This window comes from Puma concolor, chromosome C2, assembly GCF_028749965.1.
Source record: "Puma concolor isolate L17-30 chromosome C2, mPumCon1.1.hap2, whole genome shotgun sequence".
NCBI lineage: Eukaryota > Metazoa > Chordata > Mammalia > Carnivora > Felidae > Puma > Puma concolor.
The window spans coordinates 76,282,436-76,293,694 of record NC_141675.1 but is presented as its reverse complement, the minus strand read 5'-3'; the positions used below and the strand labels follow the sequence as shown (position 1 = coordinate 76,293,694).

At 44.5% G+C, this 11,259-nt stretch overlaps 1 protein-coding gene across 1 annotated transcript; it reads right to left on the bottom strand.

Moving 5' to 3' along the window:
• Positions 1–3,620: 3,620 nt before the first annotated feature.
• On the bottom strand, positions 3,621–10,118 carry LOC112849572 (5-hydroxytryptamine receptor 3C-like). Its single transcript, XM_025913233.2, has 9 exons — positions 10,052–10,118; positions 8,574–8,740; positions 8,119–8,163; positions 7,540–7,649; positions 7,101–7,270; positions 5,311–5,471; positions 4,575–4,779; positions 4,176–4,391; positions 3,621–4,044 (listed from the first exon to the last, which is right to left on the bottom strand). The coding sequence occupies exons 1-9, from the start codon at positions 10,116–10,118 to the stop codon at positions 3,815–3,817; spliced, it is 1,371 nt and encodes a 456-aa protein (XP_025769018.1). The 3' UTR covers positions 3,621–3,814.
• Positions 10,119–11,259: the final 1,141 nt, after the last annotated feature.

Genomic DNA, 11,259 nt, shown 5'->3' with positions numbered 1-11,259 from the left:
GACTAAGTCACAGGGATGAAAGGCACAGCGTAGGGAATACAGTATTTCAACAGTGTTGTCTGGTTCCAGATGGTAGCTACACTAGTGGTGAGCGTAGCATAATGTGTAGAGGTGTCAAATCACTATGTGGCACACCTGAAACTGGTGTGACCGTGTGTGTCAGCTATGCTTGAGTTAAAAAACAAATAAGGGGCACCTGGGTGGCTCAGGCAGTTGAGCATTCGACTTCGGCTCAGGTCACGATCTCAAGGTCCGTGGGTTCGAGCCCCGCGTCAGGCTCTGGGCTGACAGCTCGGAGCCCGGAACCTGCTTTGGATTCTGTGTCTCCCTCTCTCTCTGCCCCTCCCTTGCTTGAGCTCTGGCTCTGTCTCTCAAAAATAAATAAACATTAAAAAAAAAAAGAAAGAAGAAGATAAACAATGAGATGTGAGAAGTTTGTGAGGATACCCCTAGATACTGCTAATGAAAGGAGAGAGTGGGAAGCTAGTAGAAATGACAATCTGAGAAGTTAGAAGCATAATCAAACATTGGAGGTGAGTAGTAATCTAGGGCCAATGGTCTGTTTTTTACACACAGTTCATACATTTCCAATGCATACTCTTTTTTTTTTTTAACGTTTATTTATTTTTGAGACAGAGAGAGACAGAGCATGAACGGGGCAGGGTCAGAGAGAGAGGGAGACACAGAATCTGAAACAGGCTCCAGGCTCTGAGCTCTCAGCACAGAGCCCGACGCGGGGCTCAAACTCACGGACGGCGAGATCATGACCTGAGCCAAAGTCGGAAGCTCAACCGACTAAGCCCCTCAGGCGCCCCATCCAATGCATACTCTTAACAGAGGTTTACAATAGAAACTGGAGGAAAATGAAATAAAGGTATTATCACAAAGGCTGCTGTTTGTATATATCTTAAGTGGGAGAAAGGATGTCAGAAACCAGAAGCACCCCGTCTGAAATTGTGAAATACTCCTAACGTTCCTGATGACATGTCTAGGCTAGTACTGGCTTAAAATATTTTGCTTCATTTTTAGGTCGTGTTTCAGACCACAAGCCTCGCCTCAACTCTAACATACAAACAGGATGTTCTTTTGCAAAGGATATTGTCAATCATAATGGTCTTGGCACTGAAAACTAAAGTCACATTTCTGTGAGGTGGAAGAACATTGCAAAATGACATCTAAAGAAATACAATGTGGATATGGGAAAGGAAAAAGAAATGATGCAAAAGTCATCTTAAGAAATTGGAAATTCCTCAAAGATGTGGCAGACACTCTCCATTTTACATTATTGACAAAAGTCAAGGACAGTTTCTGAGTGAGAAATATGTTCAAAGTAATGGAAAGAAGGAAGCACAAGAGAATCTGCCACCAGAAATGTCTCTGCCGGTGCCTCTAATTAATGTCTCTAAGAACCCAAAGATAGCTGATGCCTAACAATGGGTAGCTTATTTCCCACGTTAGATATGGAAAAATAAAATATACCAGGATGGGATAAAGAGATTACACCTAGAGGTAGTAAAATACTAATTCTTGGTTGGCTGGCATTCACTCATTCGTTTAATCATTCAGCAAGTCTATGTTAAGCACCTGTGATATGTCAGGCATAATGCCTGATACTGAGTTAAAAAAATGAATGAGACACTGTACCTGACTTTCACGAAGACACATTCTCTTAGGGGAGGCAGAAATGTAAATAAATCTCTGAAATGTCTTCACCTAATTGGAATATAATTCAGAAATATGTCTTTGGTATTCTTTTGCCTCCATCTTCAATTTCTGTTTCTCCTCAGGGCCAGCTGTTAGAATCTTCCCCAGGATCATATCTGCCTATGAAGGTGTGAAGTACTATTAGTAAGGGGCACTTAAGAAAATAGGGGCTTGGAGTGCCTGGTGTCTCAGTCGGCTAAGTGTCTGACTTCAAGTCAGGTCATGATCTCACAGTTAGTGGGTTTAAGCCCCGTGTCCGGCTCTGCACCGACAGCTCAGAGTCTGGAGCCTGCTTCGGATTCTGTGTCCCTCTCTTTCTCCCTGCCCCCCCCCCCCCCCCACGCTCATGCTCTGTCTCTGTCTCTCTTAAAAATAAGTAAACAGGGGCGCCTGGGTGGCTCAGTCGGTTAAGCGTCCGACTTCAGCCAGGTCACAATCTCACTTTCCGTGGGTTCGAGCCCTGCGTCGGGCTCTGGGCTGATGGCTCAGAGCCTGGAGCCTGCTTCCGATTCTGTGTCTCCCTCTCTCTCTGCCCCTCCCCCATTCATGCTCTGTCTCTCTCTGTCTCAAAATAAATAAACGTTAAAAAAATAAAAAAAATAAGTAAACATTAAAATTTTTTTTTAAAATTGGGGCTTTTTTGGATAGTAGAAATAATATGTGCTCATTGAAAACAATTAAGAAAACACAGATGAAAGGGTACCTGGGTAACTCAGTCAGTTAAGCGTCTGACTTTGGCTCAGGCCATGATCTCTCAGTTCGTGAGTTTGAGCCCCACATTGGACTTCGCACTGACAGCATGGAGCCTGCTTGGGATTCTCTCCCTGCCCCCCCATCATTTCCCCTCCTCCACTCGTTCATGTGAGTGCATGCACACACTCTCTCTTTCAAAATAAATAAACTTAAAAGGAAACACAAATGAAGATATAAAAGAAAATAGTAAACACTTCTAATTCCCTAATCCAAGACAAAGTTTGCTTATGATGTTTTGGTCTCTAGCCATCCATACCTTTTTCTCTGCCCTTCTCTCTAGCCCTCCTTTTTTTTTTTTTTTTTTTTAACAGAAATTATGTGTAATAACTTGTTTTTCCCACTTTATATATCATGGTCCCGTTTCTATGGTATGAGCATAGATCTACCTTCTTACTTTAAATGGCTACAAAGCAACTAATTATGTGGCTATAGGCTAATTGATTTAACTTGAACCACCCCCTTGGGGTTTTTTGTTCTGTTCTGTTTTGTTTTGTTTTGTTTTGTTTTGTTTTGTTTTGAGAGAGAGAGAGAGAGAGAGGCAGAAGGAAGCTTTAAGCAGACTCCATACCCCACAGCTCTATTCCACGAACTGTGAGTTCATGACCTGAGCAAAAATGAAGAGTCAGACACTTAACCAACTAGCTACCCAGGCGCTCCTAACCTGAACCCTTAGTCTTCCCAGCCCTCCTCCAAACATATATTTTCAGAAGGCCCTCTCTGATTTTGTGAATTCATAAGGGGGAAAAAGGACACAATATATAATTTATTTCAAAGAGCAATTTCAGGAATGAGAGAGAAGGCAAGTGAAGTGAAATTAGTTGATACAAGAAACATTTTCCTGTTGTAAATATTTTATAGTAACTTTTTACAAATGAGACTTGACCTTTTCTTTCTTTTAAAATTCTGAAAGTGTCTTCAAATCAAATCAGATTACAGCTGTTTAAGTGAACTATCAAGTCCTCTGCAAGACTTGGTAGTCTATGTCCCAGTGTTTGTGGACCTATTAGAAATGTACTGAGGAGCCAGTTCTTCCTGAAAAGTTATGTTTGGGGGACAATCAATCAAAGAGAGACTCTGCTGACCCTCAGCTCCATTGATAAGAGAGTCAGAAGTTATGTGTGGCTAAGGAACTCTTAAAATGTGTAGGAATGACATATGAGAAATCAGGAAATTGTTTGGGGCTATTCTGAACCTGCTTGGTACAGTTGTGTTGGAGTTTGGGGAGTATAGATGGGGATATGGTAGTCACTGGGGTTAAGTGGCTAAGATCAGGAATGGGGCCCAGAACTGGCTGGCTCTAAGACCAAGAGAAACTCCAGGCTGTGGTTTGCAGGGACAAGTGGAAATGCATGCCTGCCTAGGTGTTCCAGAGGACGATGACTGTGATGATGGAGGTGGCCGTGAAGAGCAGGTAGAGGCAGAAGAGCAGGGTGTCCATCATGTGGCTGAACTGCACCCACAGGTCGACCAAGTGCTGCTTCTGAGCCTCATCTTCCTGTTGAACCCTTGTTGACCCAGGACACCCATTTAACCCTGTCCCTCTGGTACCTGGCACCTTCTCCACTAACTCCACGGGCTTCTTCATACCTACAGAGAGACAGAGACCCAGCCATGGGCCATGGAGTTCACCTGGGGAGCAAGGGAGACAGGGAGGAAAGAAACAGTAAAAGAGTGGAGGTGTGGGAAGAGAAAGTGTAGGCGGTGCTGACTCCCCTTACCGTGCAGGTGGGTGAGGGTGAGGCCGAAGCCCTTATTTCCCTTCCCAGGTGCAGTGGTGCAGCACTTCCTTGGACTTGCACAATTGAGGAGCAGAGAGTGGAGCCACCAAGGCATAGGTGGGGGCTGTGTGGTAGCCATGTGCGACAAGTGGATGATGAAGATGGTTTCTAGCAGGCTGATCACCATCAGGGACAGACACAGGGCAAAGTAGACACCTTAGGACAAAGCAAATTCTAAGTAACCTAGGGCAGATTCTTTTCTACACTTGTCTTAATACTCTCCAAATCCAATCTTTCCTCAGAACCCCTTCCCTCCTTAAGTGGAGAGGCATCGGTTCTCCTGTTTCCCTCCCTGTGCCCTGCTGCCTTTGCTTCCCTGGAAAGTGGGAGGGACCATACTGATGAGAGGGGTGCCAGTTGCAGGGAGTAAGTCATTCATCATGAGCAGGAAGACGTTGTAGCCCAGCAGAAGTGTTATCTTGAATGGGGCACGAATCTCACTTTCTGCCGGCAGGTAGAAGCTGAGGGCATCAATGGCAACCAGAAAGCCACTGGGCACCAGAAGGTTTATGATGTAGAGGCTGGGCCTGCGCCTGATGGCCACCTGTGGGGAGGATTTGTGGAGAATGTGGCAAATAAACTGATGTTAGAGAGCTCGACTTGTATATTTGACTATCTAATCCTTGCTGATGTGTTGAGGCTGGCTGTGGGAGGATCACTTTAGGTACCACATGCATTTAATTGTGCCCTCTACAGAAGTACCCACTTTGTTGTCTAATTTTCACTTGTAAATATGTCCAACCTGCTGGGAACACAACAATTGTAGACATCTAGGGACAAGTAGGGCCCTTTGGACCATCACAGAGGTGGCTGCTCCATTCTGAGCAGTAGAGCTTGTTACAGCCAAGCCCAGCCTCCTCTCTGCAGGGTGGGGAGGGGAAAGAGGTGATGGGAAGAGGCGGGGGTGGGGGGGGCCCTGGGGATCATTCTTCAGGGCAGTTAGGATAGAGGGTGGAGTGGGGAATAGGTGCTTAACCCCCCAGAAATTCTTTTTTACATTCTAAAGTGCCTTAGATTAAGAGGAAAACCAAAGAGCAACTGGGATCAGAAGTCAAACAGGGGCCCCTGGACTTACATAGAACATGATCTGGTCATATAGGTTGCTGCCCACCAACATCTTTGGGGTGGCTTTGTTGATGCCCAGGAGCTCCCACTCTCCCTGGGTCTGGATGAGGTTGCGAGATGTATCTGTTATCTCCCACACTTCCTTGTCCATGCCCAGTAGCATGCTGTCCACTGCAAGGCAGGCCAAAGGCAGTTTGGTCCAGAAGTTCTCCCAGCTTCCTGCCCCCAGACTCAATTCCTCCCCTACTGAGCTTCTTCAACAAATTTTCCTCTCTGTTCCTTTTTAAGGCAAGGCATCCAAGTTTTCTTAAAAATGGATTACAGGACCACAGTTCATGGGTGTGCAGGCTGCAGCATTGATTTTTTTTTTTTCTTTTTGGTTGAAAACAAGAATGAGTCAAAGTTGTTATGGGAATGTTGGATATGACTCAAACATGAGTCAAGAACTTCTGCAATCATTCCTACTTTCCTTCTCCATTCCCCAGTTTTATGATGTTGTTTTGGTGGAATCAAACATGAATAGCTCAACCTTTTTATAATTACATGCATGCCCATTATAATGATTAATTTATCTAAATCTGCCACATGACACCTGGTGGCATTCAATGTGTTTACTGGTAAAGTGTATTAGCTATCAAAATTAAAAGGTTTTAGCTACGGGTGCCTGGGTGGCTCAGTTGGTTAGGGTCTGACCCTTGATTTCGGCTCAGGTCATGATCTCCCCGCTCATCAGGCTCTGCACTGACAGTGTGGAGCCTGCTTAAGACTCTCTCTCCCTCTCTCTGCCCTTCCCCCACTTGTGTGTGCTCTTGCTCTCTCTCTCACTCAAAGTAAAGAAATAAACATTTTTAAAAAATAAAAAAATAAAAAGTTTCAGCTAAAAATTGTGGAGGTGCAGTAGCTCAGGGTCAGATGAACCTCATTTGGCACAAGGGCCATCCAAGCTATCAAGCAGTAATTCTTTTTTTTTATTTTTAGTTTTTAATGTTTATTTATTTTGAGAGACAGGGAGAGAGGCAGAGCGTGTGCGGGGGAGGGGCAGAGAGAGAGGGAGACACAGAATCCTAAGCAGGCTCCAGCCTCCAAGCTGTCAGCACAGAGCCTGACGCAGGGCTCGAACCCATGAACCATGAGATCATGAACTGAGCTGAATTTGGATGCTTAACCGAGCTACCCAGGCACCCCTTAAGTTTATTATTATTATTTTTTAGTAATCTCTACACCCAACGTGGGGCTTGAACTCACAATTTGGAGATCAAGAGTTGCATGCTCTTCTGACTCAGCCAGCGAGGCACCCCTGTAGTTCTTTTTTATAAACTTCATTGAGGAATTAAAGCAGTAATTCTTTTTTTTTTTAATTTTTTGAATGTTTATTTGTTTTTAAGAGAGACACAGAGTCGAGCGGGGGAGGGACAGAGAGAGGGAGACACAGAATCTGAAGCAGGTTGTCAACACAGAGCCCAATATGGGGCTTGAACTCATGAACCATGAGGTCATGACTTGAGCCAAAGTCAGACACTTAGCTGACTGAACCACCAGGCACCCCTAAAGCAGTAATTCTTAATCCTGTCTGCACACTAACATCAGCTGATGACATATAAGAACTAACAGTACCTGCGCCCCACCTGGAACAATTAAATTGGAATCTCTGGAGTGATGCATAGTCATTGGTATTTTTAAAAAGGTTTCGTGGGTGGCCACAGTTGAGAAACACTGATCTAAAACCTTCTCTAATCATACCTATACCACTTAAATATCTTCCCCAAATCTTGAATAACTACCAACACATGTCTTGCTCACCTGTATAGAGGAAGGAGCTGAAGGTGAAGGTGCAGTTCTGTTGGTCGAAAGGGAAGTAGAAGATGTCTAGATTACAGATGCTGGTCACCCGCACTGGCCGGTCGTAGGTCATTTGACCTTCACTGCTGACGAATACAGTGAGACCTGGAGGTGCTCGATCCACATCCATGCTGCTTGTGAGAGGGAGGGAGAGGGTGCTGTGGTGCCTTCATTAGTTTTGTTTCCCTTCCCAAGTCTTCCTCTCCTATGCTCTCCAGTTGGGTTCTTTCTCTACTGTCACTCTATCTTGTCTCTCGTACTCCTCATAGTGTTTTGTGGGAGTCAATTAATTGACACAGTGCCCCATCTGACTCTTTTGATGTCCCTGTGCCTTGCACTAGCCCTAGGCTGTTTTTTGCAGATGGGCTTCCTACTGGCTTTCCCCAGCCCAGATACGCACGATTCCACAATGAAGATGTCTGGGAGCCACAGGTTTTCAGCTGATACAGTGAGTTTATTGATGCTGGCACACTCTTCTGGGTTCCAGCTGATGAAGGCATTGTCCCACATCTGTAGCCAGGGCAGTGAGCCAGGAAACAGGTGAGCAATGGCAGAGCTTATGCAATCAGCCTCTCCTGCCCCTCCTGTTCTTCCTTGAGCTCTGATCCTCTTTCTCCCACTTGTGTCCCTAATGACCACAGCCTGTATCCCCCCTCTTCATATAGCCAAGTGTCACTGGTAAAGTCCCCTTTAGTGGCCTTTTTTCCACTTAAATATAGTATAAAATTCCTTGGTCCCAGGAGCACACCAATATATTGGCCTGTAACCATTTGGCCATTTTCTTGCGTCACCATTTCCACCTTCATAAGCTACCCAGAGAGATTTGTGTCCCCAAGGCCAGTCCAGTTCTAGATGGAGTTATTTGGTCACAGAAAGATTTATACATTGAGTAGAGGTTTGGACTAGGAAACCTTTGAGTCACTCCTCAAATTTACACTTATAAATGGAACTGGGAGGGAGATAGTTGAGGCTGCCTTACCAAATTCATCCACAGGAATGACGTCAGAAGCTGGAGCTGTGCATTCTGGTAAAGAAATTCCCATCCAGGGTTGTTAGTACAAAAAGACTTGACCTATGCCCACCTCATATTCGTATATTTAATAATTTATTGGGCCAGGCATAGTTCTAGATGCTGGACTGTCTTTTCCTTACTTGTCTCCCCTCATAGCTAGGGACAATTCAGTTTTAATTGACAGACCACTCTTTTTTTCTGGAGCATTCTAGAAAGGACAGGGCTCAAGAACAAATCCTGAAAAAATATTACTGTAGCATTATTCTTTATGTCTCCCCATCCCATAGGAAAATCCTCTAATTTGTACAGAATCCATTCAGAGGACTGAATGTTCACCACTGGGCAAGTACAATGTTGGGTTGACAGGGCAGAGAATCCTTGTTCCTTATTAGAATCTATGGAAAGTGGGGACCATGTCTCACCACTTCCAGGATGGCAGACAGGGTGAAGGAGATGTTGACACGAGTGGGGATGCTGTCGTTGATGACTGGACGGAAGGCCTTTCTGTCAAACACTGCTTGGAAGGCAGCAGGATCCACCCCATGCTGGTCAAAGCCTGAGCAATTGATGGTGAAAGTGTCACCTTTTCCTGTAGTGAGCAGAGACCCTGTAAGAGAGAGCCTCTATTGCCAGGGCTGAAGTCTCTCTGCAGAGAGAAAACAGGTGACATACTGGGAGGAATGGTGAGCCCTCCTCCCTGGGCCAAGTTTTCCCAAGGCCAAAGCCCTTCCTGCCAGGCCAGAGAGGATGGGCTGGTCAAGTAGGCAAATGGTGGAAGTTGGTGTGGTAAGCTGAGTCAGGGCTATATTCTCATTCCTATTGTTTCATCCTCATGCAAAATCTGCCCAAATCTATATGCAAACTTGGTCTCACTTCAACAAGTCCTCAAATGTATGTCACAGGCTTCTTGGGTCTACCTAGTAGCACCTCTCAGCACTGTCCTAACACTTGTCATCTGGGTCACTTAGAAATCTGCTATAATGTATTTTCCTCATTCTCAGGGACTTCTGTTTACTGAAGACAAGAACTGATTTGTCAAAAAAAAATAAGGGAAGTAAACAAATGTACTTCCTAGGTAGATATGGATAACATGTAGTAGGTATTCTGAATGGGTATGTACCTTGGTGCTATGCATTTATTTTTCCTTCTCAGATTTAGTGACCTCAGATATCTTGGGTTTTATTTCCAGCATTGGGATAACTAGGCAATATCACTGAGCTTGTACCATATGCCAATAGTATAGTGAGGCCTGTGTAGGTGTTGTGTTTTGGCCATGACCAGGGAGCCATCTTGGTAGTACCTGAGCAGAATCTTAGCCCCATTTCCAGCTTTGTGTGATCTTTTGCTCTGCTTGCTCCTCTACAACTCCATCTCTTTTCATAGTATTTAAGGTATATATCCAGGCTAGGAACAAATATTCCCTCATGGAAGCAAATTATCTACTCCTACCTCAGATTGATTCCTACCTTCCCTCAGTGTTTTACCTGCTCCTTGATGACATGTTTAAAATCAGTGGCTACCCTTCTCACAGATACTATGTCAAGGGAAGAAGACAGGAAGAGTGGGATGAGGGTGTAGGGGGAGGGGCATCGGAAGTGGGTGAAAAGGTGTAATTGGAAGGTGGTGAAGTGGGACAGTTTGGCAGATCCCTATGCAGACAGGAATAGAGAAGTCAGTGTATACTGATCAGCAAAATGTCTTCCTATCTGATATACCCAAACACACACACACACACACACACACACACACACACACACACACACAAATACACACACTCAAGACACAGATATTAGGGAAGAAATATTTAACATGTTAATTCTGAATGTCCTCCAAGTGCTGCAGAGAAGTTTCTAGATGTCCTTCAGAACCACTCTGGTCTTCTCTTGTTGCCCCATCTTACCTGGAAGCAGAAGGTTGACAGTGAGGTAGAGGAGGAATCCCCCCCCAGCAGGCCACCCCCCTTCCATTCTCTTCTTCTGGACTCTTCTCTGGGGACTCACCAGGAGCCCCCAAACCCTTGAGCTTAAAGGAGCTCAGACCACACCTTGGTTCCTGGTTTTGAATAATGTGTATGGCAGGTGACCACTCCCTGGTGAGAGGCTGTGGCCAGAGAGGTCACAGCAGAGTGTCCTGTTTTGCCCTTGTGCAGGTATGCCTTCCGGGCTCCAGGCAGGGGGGAAGGTAAGCCAAGACTAAGGGCAAAGCACCTGTTTGACAGGTCTGTGCTGAGATCAATAACAAAATAACTTGCCTTAATGAGAGGGTGTGGGCTGGGGAAGTAAGAATTAAATTCTTTTAAGGCCAGGGAATTTGCAGATTTGGAAAGGTGACAATATATAGTGATTTGGTTATGTATTCATTAGACGTAACTGCAAGCATCAAATTATAAAGCTCTGTTCATGCCCTCATCATCTGTGGTCTATATTTTTCCAACAGCCCCTAACCAGATTTCCTCCTTTCAATCTCTCTGCCTTTCTGATTCATTTTACCTAAACCAAGTTTTCTATACATTTTTTACTTTGTGCATTGATTTCATGATAATAGAAGTTATAAAATTAAGGTAGCATAACCCTTTTTAATGTCTTTGCGTTGTCAGTAGTGTTATACATTATCATAAACTAGTAATCTCTGATAACATCAATATTAATGGCATGTATCAATATTATGTCTTATGTGACATCTCTATAGAAAACACAATTGGACCAAATGAATAAATTGGAGTATTGTTATATTAAGTATCTTAGTTACATTTCCAGAAAGACTTGGAAATTTTTTTTTCTTGCAGAAAGGGGAAAGGATCAGACCTAGAGTACAAAAGAAACTTTGTTTAGATGGAAGATCATGACAGCCCTAAATAGAAAGTGCTGAGGAAGACAGGAATGACCAAGGGACCCAAAGCAGGAAGGCACAGGAGAGAGATATTTTCTGTCTAAGGTTTGAAATATCTGCAGTGCTTCAGCCCCACTAGCTCTGTAAGGCATTTCTTCCCTGTTTTAGAAACTTGGCCAGAGGATTGGGTCATGATGCCATGTAGGACCAAAGTATTACTGTGTCTATAGACACACCTGTGGGGCACTGGGCTCCTGGAATGGCTAAGAGTGAAGGTCT